The 16125-nt window shown below is 39.2% G+C and overlaps 1 protein-coding gene across 2 annotated transcripts; it reads left to right on the top strand.

Annotated features, from left to right (window-relative positions):
* Nucleotides 1-564: 564 nt before the first annotated feature.
* On the top strand, nt 565-15024 carry LOC117527502 (cysteine protease ATG4D-like). 2 transcript variants are annotated; one of them, XM_034189889.1, is made up of 11 exons: nt 565-736; nt 1888-2139; nt 2256-2336; nt 2481-2657; nt 3033-3336; nt 3436-3500; nt 8822-8970; nt 13253-13331; nt 13426-13502; nt 13695-13814; nt 14258-15024. In XM_034189889.1, the coding sequence occupies exons 2-11, from the start codon at nt 1947-1949 to the stop codon at nt 14423-14425; spliced, it is 1413 nt and encodes a 470-aa protein (XP_034045780.1). In that variant the 5' UTR covers nt 565-736; nt 1888-1946; the 3' UTR covers nt 14426-15024. The 2 variants fall into 2 exon arrangements, with proteins under 2 accessions (XP_034045780.1, XP_034045779.1); XM_034189888.1 differs by having other exon boundaries at nt 2256-2339; nt 2484-2657.
* Nucleotides 15025-16125: the final 1101 nt, after the last annotated feature.

The raw sequence follows: 16125 nt of genomic DNA, 5'->3' as shown, positions 1-16125 counted from the left end.
GAGGAGTTGATATAGAAATCAACCTCATGTTCTGATACCATTTTTACTGTGATGTGACAATTGCACTTTATTTTGTGTCAAAAATTCACATTGACTTAGTTTCTTTAATGTATTAATTTTCTATTAGTTTGACTATTCAAACATTTTACATGTCATCATTTAGTGAATTTGTGCTTTACTACTGAAAATAGTTTATTTCAAAATATGTTTTACATCAAGAATGAAGAATCTACCAAATATACGTGGCTGTTCCATTTTATGCAGTTTTAACAGTCGTTCCCAACTTCCACATATTCCATTCCATATGAACCCGCTCTCAACATATAATATTGCTGTTATGTCCATATTTGTATGTGTGACTTTTGTGTAACAGTAGTTGTCCATAACATAGCTACCAATTGTGAAAAACCAATGGAAAAAAAAGTCTAGATTGCAGAAATGCAATAAAAGAAATAAAGAATTCATTGTTTGGACTTATTATTATTATTATTATTATTATTGACGATGAAATTGACAAACGAATCAGGTGGGACATCAACGATCTGTCATTGGTCCTCATTTGACCAACCACAAACCTGCTAACACATGACCACTATAAACAGGAAGTAATTGTTTCATTGTTGTGGGTTCGTCTTATAACTCAGGATTATCGACGCGAAAATATGCATAAATATGTAATATAACTTCTTTTCTTCATTATAAAAAAAACGAGGGGAATGGCAACGATTAAACTGAGGTAAGAGAATACTTCATTTGATTTGTTTCGCTAACTGACTACTACTGTCTCAGTTACTAACAGTTACCACACTTTGAGACGTAAAAATGTACAGCTCATAACTTTTGTTACCCCTTTAGCATTTGGGAATTTAGTGGCACCATTCGTACGGAGCCATATCGATATAATAACTGCAAGGTCCATCCATCCATCCATCCATTTTCTTCCGCTTTATCCGAAGTCGGGTCGCGGGGCAGCTCAAGCAAAGCCGCCCAGACCTCCCGATCCACACACCTCCTCCAGCTCCTCCGGGGGAACCCCAAGGCGTTCCCAAGCCAGCCGAGAGATGTAGTCCCTCCAGCGTGTCCTGGGTCTTCCCCGGGGCCTCCTCCCAATGGGACGTGCCCGGAACACCTCTCCAGCGAGGCGTCCAGGGGGCATCCGGAAAAGATGCCCGAGCCACCTCAAGTGACTGCTTTCTCTAACTGCAAGGTTCAGTACGAAAATTAAAAAAACATATTTTGAAATAATGTAGATTAGCCTCAATTTTTCATCAGTTCAATTACGTGTAATTTAAAATAAACAGTTACTCAGTGGCACGAGGGACTAAAAGAAAAAATAAATATTTCATTGCACTTCAAAAGTTGTAAACTGTATTTATTTTACAAGTAAACTGGGAAAATAAATGCAAGAGAAGTGGTCAACACAAATTGAGTTTTAAGCCACAAATATAAATGTTTATTTTTTATGAGTATCTTTACATATATTGAAGTATTGTATTACACAATAAAGTTAAAGATCTCTTTTATTGTCACTATATGATTGCAGGTAGCAGTCATACAGTTAGCTATATAAGTACTTGCATAGCTAACTGTATGATTGCCACCTGCTGTCACCTTCTCATAACTAGAAGGTGACACACGGATACAAGTAATTCTTCAGCTACAGTGACATATCTGGAATTCCTGAGTTACAAGGTGCAGTCATGGTTTTCTGCTTCTTTGCTGGCATGACAAATTAATAACTTTGCTTTGATTAAACCAACCTGATACAGAGATGGTTGTTTGTACACATTCGTGTTTTATGTGCATGTCTACTGTGTGGTATTGCATAGACGCTAATTGTATGTACAATGAGTATTAATCTATGTTGCATCTACTTCATTTGCATAGGTTGCTATGGTGATAGGTGGCTGTTTTTCACAATCACTATCAGTCAGATCCCAGTCATTATGTATCCCAGCGCCTCATTGGCTTGCAGTGAGGACCAGTCCCCAACAGACGACAATATGGACGACTGGCAGTTCCTCTTCTCTGAGTCTGTTGAATCTGTGGACGTAGACATGAGCAGGAAAGCACAGGATGCGGAGGACCAAAGCAAATTCAAATCTAAGTTGGTTTCAGTGTGGAACAGTGTAAAATATGGTCAGTGTTACTTTTCTGACATCATGAAAAGTTATTTAAATAATGACAGCAGATCACTTTTGTTTTTGTTTTTTTTTGTGAGAATAAACTTTTTTCTTTTCACTTTGCTGTATCAGGCTGGACCTTGAAACAGAAATCACACTTCAATCAGACCTCCCCTGTGTTTATGCTTGGAAACTCCTATAAACTCAGTAATCACGGTGAGGACTTCTGTTGTGGCAAACCAGATGGACTTTTCGAGTAGTGGGCTTGCCAAGTTTCCCAAATGATCTTTGAATCATTATTAAAGTACCGTTGGATGTTTAGTTCAGACTTTCTAACAATTCTCATTGTCTGTATGTTAGAGGAAAAAGAGTCTTTCAGACGCTCCTTTGCATCTCTCTTGTGGTTGACGTACAGACGTGGTTTCCCTCGGCTCGGAAGCTTTTCTCTAACCACCGACAGTGGCTGGGGTTGTGTTCTGCGCACAGGACAAATGCTGCTAGCAAAAGGCCTGCTCCTACACCTCATGCCACCAGGTGATGACACGCAAGATTTCTTAGAGGATCAAAATTTATATTTTTATAATGTAGAGGTATATAAATTAAAATATACCTCACCCATAATTAAAAATTCTAAACTCTTTTAAACAAAATCACAAGTAGTGCTCATTTATGATGTTTTCTTTCTATATATACATCACATATTACCTGTTGTAATCAATTTTATCAATGATAACAAAATTATATATATATATATATATATATATATATATATATATATATATATATATATATATATATATATATATATATATATATATATATATATATTAGTGTGCATAGTACATGTGACTTTTTTTTAAAACTTTATTTTAATGTAATCACATTACTTTATCATTGTACCACTTTGAGGCTGGACTTGGTCCAGGACATACCAAGCAGTCAAAGATGACATGGACCTACCAACGACTTGCTCAGCAGTAGATGCAGACACCGGATGGAATCTAGAGGAGAGGCCTAAAAATATGGGTCGAAAACTGAGTTTAGGCTCCATCATGGACAGACCCATAGATGCCAGACACAGAAGTATGGTATCATGGTTTGCAGACTGTCCTGCAGCCCCTTTTGGGATCCATAAACTGGTGGAGTTTGGTAAAAGCTCAGGGAAGAAGGCTGGGGACTGGTATGGTCCGTCCATTGTGGCCCATATTCTCCGGTGAGATTGATATAATGTCGTACCTGCTCAATTATCACAAGTAGTTAATGGTGAGATCTGACATGCGCTTTCATTATGTTTGATGTAAATTTGTTTCAGGAAAGCTGTGGCAGAATCAACAGACATTCCCAACTTGACAGTATATGTTGCACAAGATTGCACAAGTGAGTATATTCTCTCTTTGGTGTGTTTAATTTGGCTGCATTTACAAACATTTTGCTCAACGATCTGCTTGAAATTGTTTACACTTGATCGGACATTCCTGTGTGTTAATGAGGAGAGCATGTCATTATGACCACTGTATTTTATTTTTATTTTCTTTAGATAGTGAGAAAGTGGCAGCTCCTATGGGTGTAGGGAAAATGTCAGTATTTACTCAGCCAACCCCCTTCCGTATCAGCCAGAAAATGTCTTGTGCACAGAGCAACTTTTGTTTGTTGCATCATCAGTCACAGCTTCGTGGTGGAGAGGAACAGACCAGGATTTTGTTTCAAGAAAACAGGCCAAATCTAGGCTCCGATCAACCATGTGCCTTCTGGCAAACTGAAATTTTACTTTTTTCTTTTCTTTTTTCTTTTTTTTTAACGAAAATCCTTCTCTGTGCCACTCCCCCAGGATGCTGCAAAACTGGTGATGCAACACACAAATGTTGAACCATGCACGGTTTCTCCCATTGCAGCCACAGGAGCCTATAATGCCTTCACAGTTGCCGGGAAAGCAGGCCGACTGGGTGACTGTGAGAAGAAAGCGTAGCCCTAAACAGAAGCCCCGTGTACACCGCCAACCCGTTCACATTTCTAACCGTTTTTCCCCACTCGGCGACACACCCGCCGAGGATCAAACTCTGGTTATTGGCGACTCTGTTTTGAGAAATGTGAAGTTAGCGACACCAGCAACCATAGTCAATTGTCTTCCGGGGGCCAGAGCAGGCGACATTGAAGGAACTTTGAAACTGCTGGCTAAGGCTAAGCGTAAATTTGGTAAGATTGTAATTCACGTCGGCAGTAATGACACCCGGTTACGCCAATCGGAGGTCACTAAAATTAACATTGAATCGGTGTGTAACTTTGCAAAAACAATGTCGGACTGTAGTTTTCTCTGGGCCCCTCCCCAATCGGACCGGGAGTGACATGTTTAGCCGCATGTTCTCCTTGAATTGCTGGCTGTCTGAGTGGTGTACAAAAAATGAGGTGGGCTTCATAGATAATTGGCAAAGCTTCTGGGGAAAACCTTGTCTTGTTAGGAGAGACGGCATCCATCCCACTTTGGATGGAGCAGCTCTCATTTCTAGAAATCTGGCCAATTTTCTTAAATCCTCCAAACCGTGACTATCCAGGGTTGGGACCAGGAAGCAGAGTTGTAGTCTTACACACCTCTCTGCAGCTTCTCTCCCCCTGCCATCCCCTCATTACCCCATCCCCGTAGAGACGGTGCCTGCTCCCAGACCACCAATAACCAGCAAAAATCTGTTTAAGCATAAAAATTCAAAAAGAAAAAATAATATAGCACCTTCAACTGCACCACAGACTAAAACAGTTAAATGTGGTCTATTAAACATTAGGTCTCTTGCTTCTAAGTCCCTGTTAGTAAATGATATAATAATTGATCAACATATTGATTTATTCTGCCTTACAGAAACCTGGTTACAGCAGGATGAATATGTTAGTTTAAATGAGTCAACACCCCCGAGTCACACTAACTGCCAGAACGCTCGTAGCACGGGCCGAGGCGGAGGATTAGCAGCAATCTTCCATTCCAGCTTATTAATTAATCAAAAACCCAGACAGAGCTTTAATTCATTTGAAAGCTTGACTCTTAGTCTTGTCCATCCAAATTGGAAGTCCCAAAAACCAGTTTTATTTGTTGTTATCTATCGTCCTCCTGGTCGTTACTGTGAGTTTCTCTGTGAATTTTCAGAACTTTTGTCTGACTTAGTGCTTAGCTCAGATAAGATAATTATAGTGGGCGATTTTAACATCCACACAGATGCTGAGAATGACAGCCTCAACACTGCATTTAATCTATTGTTAGACTCGATTTTGTTTGCTCAAAATGTAAATGAGTCCACCCACAACTTTAATCATATCTTAGATCTTGTTCTGACTTATGGTATGGAAATTGAAGACTTAACAGTATTCCCTGAAAACTCCCTTCTGTCTGATCATTTCTTAATAACATTTACATTTACTCTGATGGACTACCCAGCAGTGGGGAATAAGTTTCATTACACTAGAAGTCTTTCAGAAAGCGCTGTAACTAGGTTTAAGGATATGATTCCTTCTTTATGTTCTCTAATGCCATATACCAACACAGTGCAGAGTAGCTACCTAAACTCTGTAAGTGAGATAGAGTATCTCGTCAATAGTTTTACATCCTCATTGAAGACAACTTTGGATGCTGTAGCTCGTCTGAAAAAGAGAGCTTTAAATCAGAAGTGCCTGACTCCGTGGTATAACTCACAAACTCGCAGCTTAAAGCAGATAACCCGTAAGTTGGAGAGGAAATGGCGTCTCACTAATTTAGAAGATCTTCACTTAGCCTGGAAAAAGAGTCTGTTGCTCTATAAAAAAGCCCTCCGTAAAGCTAGGACATCTTACTACTCATCACTAATTGAAGAAAATAAGAACAACCCCAGGTTTCTTTTCAGCACTGTAGCCAGGCTGACAAAGAGTCAGAGCTCTATTGAGCCGCGTATTCCTTTAACTTCAACTAGTAATGACTTCATGACTTTCTTTGCTAATAAAATTTTAACTATTAGAGAAAAAAATTACTCATAACCATCCCAAAGACGTATCGTTATCTTTGGCTGCTTTCAGTGATGCCGGTATTTGGTTAGACTCTTTCTCTCAGATTGTTCTGTCTGAGTTATTTTCATTAGTTACTTCATCCAAACCATCAACATGTCTATTAGACCCCATTCCTACCAGGCTGCTCAAGGAAGCCCTACCATTATTTAATGCTTCGATCTTAAATATGATCAATCTATCTTTATTAGTTGGCTATGTACCAATCAATCAGTCATTTTTTTTTTTTATATATAGCGCCAAATCACAACAAACAGTTGCCCCAAGGCGCTTTATATTGTAAGGCAAGGCCATACAATAATTATGTAAAACCCCAACGGTCAAAACGACCCCCTACCACAGGCTTTTAAGGTGGCAGTAATTAAACCATTACTTAAAAAGCCATCACTTGACCCAGCTATCTTAGCTAATTATAGGCCAATCTCCAACCTTCCTTTTCTCTCAAAAATTCTTGAAAGGGTAGTTGTAAAACAGCTAACTGATCATCTGCAGAGGAATGGTCTATTTGAAGAGTTTCAGTCAGGTTTTAGAATTCATCATAGTACAGAAACAGCATTAGTGAAGGTTACAAATGATCTTCTTATGGCCTCAGACAGTGGACTCATCTCTTGCTTGTTCTGTTAGACCTCAGTGCTGCTTTTGATACTGTTGACCATAAAATTTTATTACAGAGATTAAGAGCATGCCATAGGTATTAAAGGCACTGCGCTGCGGTGGTTTGAATCATATTTATCTAATAGATTACAATTTGTTCATGTAAATGGGGAATCGTCTTCACAGACTAAGGTTAATTATGGAGTTCCACAAGGTTCTGTGCTAGGACCAATTTTATTCACTTTATACATGCTTCCCTTAGGCAGTATTATTAGACGGCATTGCTTAAATTTTCATTGTTACGCAGATGATACCCAGCTTTATCTATCCATGAAGCCAGAGGACACACACCAATTAGCTAAACTGCAGGATTGTCTTACAGACATAAGGACATGGATGACCTCTAATTTCCTACTTTTAAACTCAGATAAAACTGAAGTTATTGTACTTGGCCCCACAAATCTTAGAAACATGGTGTCTAACCAGATCCTTACTCTGGATGGCATTACCCTGACCTCTAGTAATACTGTGAGAAATCTTGGAGTCATTTTTGATCAGGATATGTCATTCAAAGCGCATATTAAACAAATATGTAAGACTGCTTTTTTGCATTTACGCAATATCTCTAAAATTAGAAAGGTCTTGTCTCAGAGTGATGCTGAAAAACTAATTCATGCATTTATTTCCTCTAGGCTGGACTATTGTAATTCATTATTATCAGGTTGTCCTAAAAGTTCCCTGAAAAGCCTTCAGTTAATTCAAAATGCTGCAGCTAGAGTACTGACGGGGACTAGAAGGAGAGAGCATATCTCACCCATATTGGCCTCTCTTCATTGGCTTAATGTTAATTCTAGAATAGAATTTAAAATTCTTCTTCTTACTTATAAGGTTTTGAATAATCAGGTCCCATTTTATCTTAGGGACCTCATAGTACCATATCACCCCAATAGAGCGCTTCGCTCTCAGACTGCAGGCTTACTTGTAGTTCCTAGGGTTTGTAAGAGTAAAATGGGAGGCAGAGCCTTCAGCTTTCCTCTCCTGTGGAACCAGCTCCCAATTCAGATCAGGGAGACAGACACCCACTCTACTTTTAAGATTAGGCTTAAAACTTTCCTTTTTGCTAAAGCTTATAGTTAGGGCTGGATCAGGTGACCCTGAACCATCCCTTAGTTATGCTGCTATAGACTTAGACTGCTGGGGGGTTCCCATGATGCACTGAGTGTTTCTTTCTCTTTTTGCTCTGTATGCACCACTCTGCATTTAATCATTAGTGATTGATCTCTGCTCCCCTCCACAGCATGTCTTTTTCCTGGTTCTCTCCCTCAGCCCCAACCAGTCCCAGCAGAAGACTGCCCCTCCCTGAGCCTGGTTCTCCTGGAGGTTTCTTCCTGTTAAAAGGGAGTTTTTCCTTCCCACTGTCGCCAAGTGCTTGCTCATAGGGGGTCGTTTTGACCATTGGGGTTTTTACGTAATTATTGTATGGCCTTGCCTTACAATATAAAGCACCTTGGGGCAACTGTTTGTTGTGATTTGGCGCTATATAAATAAAATTGATTGAAATTGATTGATTGATTGGGTGTCTTGGTGGCTGATCTCCTTCTTGCACTTTTGAGAACTGCCTATTCCAGACAGATTTACCATACAGTACCATACGGTTTGTATTTCTAAATGACTGATGTAAGGTCCAAGGTCCAAGACACACTCGGCAACTTAAAATAAAAAAAAAAGTGTTCATATATCCATCGAATTGTATCAAGAAAACTGGATGTAAAATTGATTATTTGTATTGGGGGGGATGCTTTTATTTACTTACATTTGATTATGTATGTTTGTTAAAAGCTAAGAATTAAATCTAAAAATCTACACTACGCCATTGTTTCATTTTAACTGCATGGGTGGTGTACAGAGGCAAAAGAAAGATTATGTTCTTTTCCCATTAATTGTGGGCCTGACTATATGTTATCCCTTGTAGTTCTGGTCTAGAATACAAGCATCAAAGCAGCAGAGGAAACGTTAAATGTTTATCTGAAATAGAAGTGAGAGCAGAGTGCGTGTTTTACTCTGTTTTTGTTTCTTTATATGTCCAGTCTTCAAAGATGATGTTAAGAAGTTGTGTGAGCGACCTCACTCTGCTAACTCTGGTGCAGCGAGCCAGTCTTGGATGTCTGTCATCATTCTGGTTCCTGTACGACTCGGTGGAGAGGCTTTCAATCCTGCCTACATCACATCTGTCAAAGTATCTCAAGCACTTTTAATACATTCACATTTTGTTATATTGTGTGTAGATTGAGCAGTTGATGAGTTAACAATATAGCTCCAGTTTGTAAAATTTAGATTTGTGTTTTAGCAGAAATGTAATCAAGCATTCATCACTATCTGATTATTAGTGTATAATTGCCTGCAATACTCAATCATTGTGTTATCATAAGCTTAGAATGAGCCCTTCGTATGTATATGGAAGTGGGCCTCCTCATGGAGGCTGATGTGTTGCACCACCATGCTAATACGGTAGCTCAGAAGGGACATGTTTACTCTGTCTTTTGCATTTTGCAGCACAGTTGGAAAATTGTAAAAAAAATAAATAAAAAAGAGTAATCATCGGTCCCTCCCCTATTCTGTCGGTCATGCATCTGGGCATAATGCCGGCTGGAGTGAAAACAGTCAAGCAGCAGTGGATTGTTTAAGTAGCACACAGTTTAATTTGATGCAGTTTTATTACATTGTAGCCACTGTTTCAGTTCAACAGCAAATCACGCTCACAAATATACACTGCATCTCTATGGTATAACAAGACGCCAGCCTTGTGTTTTCATGCCAGTGACTCACTTGACACGGAAGCAAACTACAACCCCTGGCAAAAATTATGGAATCACCGGCCTCGGAGGATGTTCATTCAGTTGTCTAATTTTGTAGAAAAAAAGCAGAACACAGACATGACACAAAACTAAAGTCGTTTCAAATGGCAACTTTCTGGCTTTAAGAAACACTATAAGAAATCAGGAAAAAAAATTGTGGCAGTCAGTAACGGTTACTTTTTTAGACCAAGCAGAGGGAAAAAAATATGGACTCACTCAATTCTGAGGAATAAATTATGGAATCACCCTGTAAATTTTCATCCCCAAAACTAACACCTGCATCAAATCAGATCTGCTCGTTAGTCTGCATCTAAAAAGGAGTAATCACACCTTGGAGAGCTGTTGCATCAAGTGGACAGACATGAATCATGGCTCCAACACGAGAGATGTCAATTAAAACAAAGGAGAGGATTATCAAACTCGTAAAAGAGGGTAAATCATCATGCAATGTTGCAGAAGATGTTGGTTGTTCACAGTCAGCTGTGTCTAAACTCTGGACCAAATACAAACAACATGGGAAGGTTGTTAAAGGCAAACATACTGGTAGACCAAGGAAGATATCAAAGCGTTAAGACAGAAAACTTAAAGCAGTATGTCTCAAAAATCGAAAATGCACAACAAAACAAATGAGGAATGAATGGGAGGAAACTGGAGTCAACGTCTGTGACCGAACTGTAAGAAACCCCCTAAAGGAAATGGGATTTACATACAGAAAAGCTAAATGAAAGCCATCATTAACACCTAAACAGAAAAAAACAAGGTTACAATGGGCTAAGGAAACGCAATCGTGGACTGTGGATGATTGGATGAAAGTCATATTTAGTGATGAATCTCGAATCTGCATTGGGCAAGGTGATGATGCTGGAACTTTTGTTTGGTGCCGTTCCAATGAGATTTATAAAGATGACTGCCTGAAGAAAACATGTAAATTTCCACAGTCGATGATATGGGGCTGCATGTCAGGTAAAGGCACTGGGGAGATGGCTGTCATTACATCATCAATAAATGCACAAGTTTACGTTGATATTTTGGACGCTTTCCTTATCCCATCAATTGAAAAGATGTTTGAGGATGATGAAATCATTTCTCAAGATGATAATGCATCTTGCCATAGAGCAAAAACTGTGAAAACATTCCTTGCAAAAAGACACATAGGGTCAATGTCATGGCCTGCAAATAGTCCAGATCTTAATCCAATTGAAAATCTTTGGAAGTTGAAGAAAATGGTCCATGACAAGGCTCCAACCTGCAAAGCTGATCTGGCAACAGCAATCAGAGAAAGTTGGAGCCAGATTGATGAAGAGTACTGTTTGTCACTCATTAAGTCCATGCCTCAGAGACTGCAAGCTATTATAAAAGCCATAGGTGGTGCAACAAAATACTAGTGATGTGTTGGAGCGTTCTTTTGTTTTTCATGATTCCCTAATTTTTTCCTCAGATTGAGTGATTCCATATTTTTTTTCCCTCTGCTGGGTCGAAAAAAGTAACCGTTACTGACTGACACAATTTTTTTTTCCTGATTTCTTATAGTGTTTCTTAAAGCCAGAAAGTTGCCATTGGAAATGACTTTAGTTTTGTGTCATGTCTGTGATCTACTTTTTTTCTACAAAATTAAACAACTGAATGAACATCCTCCGAGGCCGGTGATTCCATAATTTTTTTCCAGGGGTTGTTGCACCATTGTTGCACCATTCTCTGATTTGCAGGCCATGACATTGACCCTATGTGTCTTTTTGCAAGGAATGTTTTCACAGTTTTTGCTCTATGGCAAGATGCATTATCATCTTGAAAAATGATTTCATTATCCCCAAACATCCTTTCAATTGATGGGATAAGAAAAGTGTCCAAAATATCAACGTAAACTTGTGCATTTATTGATGATGTAATGACAGCCATCTCCCCAGTGCCTTTACCTGACATGCAGCCCCATATCATCAATGACTGTGGACATTTACATGTTCTCTTCAGGCAGTCATCTTTATAACTCTCATTGGAACGGCACCAAACAAAAGTTCCAGCATCATCACCTTGCCCAATGCAGATTCGAGATTCATCACTGAACTTGACTTTCATCCAGTCATCCACAGTCCACGATTGCTTTTCCTTAGCCCATTGTAACCCTGTTTTTTTCTGTTTAGGAGTTAATGATGGCTTACGTTTAGCTTTTCTGAATGTAAATCCCATTTCCTTTAGGTGGTTTCTTACAGTTCGGTCACAGACGTTGACTCCAGTTTCCTCCCATTCCTTCCTCATTTGTTTTGTTGTGCATTTTCGGTTTTTGAGACATATTGCTTTAAGTTTTCTGTCTTGACGCTTTGATGTCTTCCTTGGTCTACCAGTATGTTTGCCTTTAACAACCTTCCCATGTTTGTATTTGGTCCAGAGTTTAGACACAGCTGACTGTGAACAACCAACATCTTTTGCAACATTGCGTGATGATTTACCCTCTTTTAAGAGTTTGATAATCCTCTCCTTTGTTTCAATTGACATCTCTGGTGTTGGAGCCATGATTCATGTCAGTCCACTTGGTGCAACAGCTCTCCAAGGTGTGATCACTCCTTTTTAGATGCAGACTAATGAGCAGATCTGATTTGATGCAGGTGTTAGTTTTGGGGATGAAAATTTACAGGGTGATTCCATAATTTATTCCTCAGAACTGAGTGAGTCCATATTTTTTTCCCTCTGCTTGGTCTAAAAAAGTAACCGTTACTGACTGCCACAATTATTTTTCCTGATTTCTTATAGTGTTTCTTAAAGCCAGAAAGTTGTCATTTGAAATGACTTTAGTTTTGTGTCATGTCTGTGATCTGCTTTTTTGTCTACAAAATTAAACAACTGAATGAACATCCTCCGAGGCCAGTGATTCCATAATTATTGCCAGGGGTTGTAAAAGTTGAGTTGCCGTGACCCAGAAAATACAGTATGCTGGTTGCTAGTACAGGCTAACAAGTTTGAAAACCCTCCCTATGTAGGTTCCGAGGCTGTTCGTGCCCATGTTTATCTCCAGATTCTCTAGTGTCAAGCATATTAGAGTGTACAACCCCCTCTGGGCGGGTAACCAGTCTGAGGTTACATCCCCAGCTGAGGCCAGTACCCATTTACAGCTGGGTAGGCTAAGACAATGTATATTGTGTCTTGTCCAAGGACACAGACTGGTAACATGAGCAGGATTCAAACCCAGGTCTACATATTGGCAGGCCAACTCCTTACTCTCTCATCTTACCGGCTCTAATGAGCCCTCATTTTTTTGTGAAATGGAGGATCATACATATTGCTTATCATTAAAGAAGGCAGGGGAGCAACACTCCCCATTGCCAAAAAACTGACAACATGAAGGGAAACAAAATCACGATCGGTAACATTAGGATGCAATCTGCAGTCTCACCTCTAGATGACACTAAATCCTGCACACTGTAGTTTTAAAGACAAGTTATTTAAAAAAAAAAAAAAGTAATTGTAGAGCAACTGCATTATCATGGTTGCTCTGCAAACTCCTCACCAAAATGAGTGCAAATTAATGATAGAGGACTCAATCTCCCTGGGTGCAGTGTGGTTTAATGGGTCAGCAATAAGCAAATATTCCTGTGTTGATTTGTCTGGTGTGAAAATGCCATTGAGAGAGAGAAAAGAGAACGATGAGTTATTCTGCTTTCCTTTCACTAGGGACTCTTGAAGCTCCCATGCTGCATTGGAATCATTGGAGGCAAACCGAAGCACTCGCTGTTCTTTGTTGGCTTCCAAGGTAGGCACAGTAATACGTGCTGTAATACACCATTGTGATTCTGCTCAGCTGTTTGGTGTCAGTTCTTTCACTTTGTCTTGGGTCTGTGCTACAGATGACCATCTGTTGTACTTGGATCCTCACTACTGTCAGCCCACAGTGGACACAAAACGAGATCACTTTCCTTTGCAGGCAAGAGAACATGCTATTCATCCTCCTTTTTGCTTTCTTTTTTATTTCCACTTTTCTGCCTGTATAGCAGGGGAATCTGTGAGCGTTTATTCCATAATGTTCAATTAACGTGAAGAAATATTTTCTTTTGGTGTAAAACCCTTTTTCTGATTTTTATCTATATTTTTTATTGTATTTTCTCTCTACATTCAGTCGTTTCATTGTAAGCATCCCAGGAAAATGGCGCTCTCTCGCATGGACCCCAGCTGCACCATCGGATTCTATGCTAAAGACCAGAAGGACTTTGAGAAGTTGTGTGCAGATGTTAATGAGGTATGTAATTGAGTTAGTTGGTGAGGTGATGGTCTAGTGGTCAAGTGTTGAGCTTGAGACCAGAGTATCCTCTGTTCAAACCCCAGTCTGACTAGAAAATCACTAAGGGCCCTTGGGCAAGGTCCTTAATCCCCAAGTTGTTCCCGGTGTGTAGTGAGCTGCCTTGCATGGCAGCACCCTGACATCAGTGTGTCTGTGTGAATGGGTGAATGTGAGACATCATTGTAAAGAGCTTTGAGCTTCTGATTCAGATGGAAAAGCGCTATATAAATGCAGTCCATTTACCATTTGTTCTTCCATTCTTAGCACTTTTTTGTACTATTAATTGTATCACAAATAGCCTTGTATAACTTGCATTATTTAAAAAAATTATGTTGGTGTAGCAATTTTTTTTTTTTTTTTTGGTTGGTTTGTTATGTTCTTATCTCTTCCTTTCTTCCCAGGTTGTGTCTACATCTGCAGATGTATATCCCATTTTTATATTTGCAGAAGGACATGGTCGGTATGAGGAGGAAACACTACCCACAAACAACATCACTTACATCCAGAGGAAGAATGAGAAGAGGAAAACCAAGCCTAGGAATAGTTTTGATGAATTTGTTATGTTATGAAGTATGTGTGTGTATGTCGGGTGGGGCACCGGAGATCTACTCTGAGGGGAAAAATAGTGATCACCAATAACACAAATGTGAGTTGTGTATTTTTGTTTTTGTGTGGAAACTTAAGTGCAAAAGAACAATCTCCTCACCGTGCAAAAGCAATAACATGAACGGATGTGTGAAGCTCTTGTTAAATGAAGCGGTCAGGTATCAATAAGCTGAGCACACAGCTCGCGCCTTTATTGCTGTTGTGTGCTCTTTGTATTTTTATTTATAATTTTATTGGTCATAAAACTGTTTAGCAAATCACGCTGTCGTTGCATATTTCATTTAAGTTAATAAAAATGTATTAGTTTTTTTTTCTTGGTGACCAACATTCAGGCTGCTGTTGTGCTATATGATCATGTGTCTCTCTCCATCATGTGACAGGATTTCTGACGGGATCTTTAAAAACTGGGTCTCTTTAAACATGTGACTCACAAATGGAAAACACTGAAAGAAAATAGGTTTACTGAAAGAGTGGATAAAAGATGTGACTAGATGTGCAGATGAAGGAAAGAAATCAATGAAAGTCATGTTTTCTGCAAATCTTAATAAATTATGTAATTCTGAAGTCATAACATCATGTTATGTTTGTAGAGGAATCTTTCAAATGGTGATACAAGCACAAAATTTGGCACAGATACTCCTTAGACATTACTCTTTTGAAAAAGCAGATGGACCACTTGAATTTTTAATAGGTGTCCAAGTAGGGGTCAGTGAAGAATTACACAGGGGTCAAAATTTACAAATGCCACAGTCATATTGAAAACTATACCACACTATTTGTCTGATCATAAAGATTCCAAAAAGGTATAGTTTGGACTACATATGACTGTAAAAACAAAAATGGTGACAAAGTTCAATTTCAGTTTGTACAGGGGTCAAAAGATAAAGCTGCTCCAATTTTGGTAAAAAGTGATGCAAATTATTGGTTGAGCTAATATGGTTTTAAAAAAGAATATTTTGCACCATGTGTCATGCTTAGTTATCATGTTACGGGATAACGTCTGTCAATGTCAACATCCAATGGATTGGATGTTGACATTGTTTGACCTTTACCTTGGGGACCAAACATTCAGCATGGTTGAACCCATTCCATTTATTAATCTGATTAACTCAACCAATAATCTGAATCACTTTTTGCCAAAATTGGAGCAACTTTAACTTGCCACTGGAGTTCAAATTTGAGCGTGATCATTTTCACTAAAACCAAGGACACCTGTCGCAGAGCATACAGTCCACCTCTAAAAATTGGTCCATGCGCATGCGTCTTTTTGGAGCTCAGTAGCTTGTCTGAGATGGAGTCTCTTAACCCAAAGGGATCAAATGGATTCATGGGATTATTAACCATCAGATGACAAGGTAAAAGCTCTTAAATCATTCTAAAGTCAGTTTTAAGCAGAAACGAGGCGATATTCTGTGATGCTATGAAATGACCAACTCGCAGTGAACGCATCAGCTAGCAGCTCATGTAGCTGCGGTGCTCTGATCACTTCCTCGATGTTTTATGATGAAATAATGTTGAATTTATGTGGAAATGATTGTTGTACAAAAGCTTCAGAAATCTGTCGCTGAGATACATGATGACTGGAGTGCAGTTTGAAGCAGAAACATAATTGTGCACCACGGCTAATGACGCATGCGCAGTGAAGGCAGGGCTGACTGATTTT

Source organism: Thalassophryne amazonica, chromosome 16 (assembly GCF_902500255.1).
Source record: "Thalassophryne amazonica chromosome 16, fThaAma1.1, whole genome shotgun sequence".
NCBI lineage: Eukaryota > Metazoa > Chordata > Actinopteri > Batrachoidiformes > Batrachoididae > Thalassophryne > Thalassophryne amazonica.
This window is presented reverse-complemented; position numbering and strand designations above follow the sequence as displayed.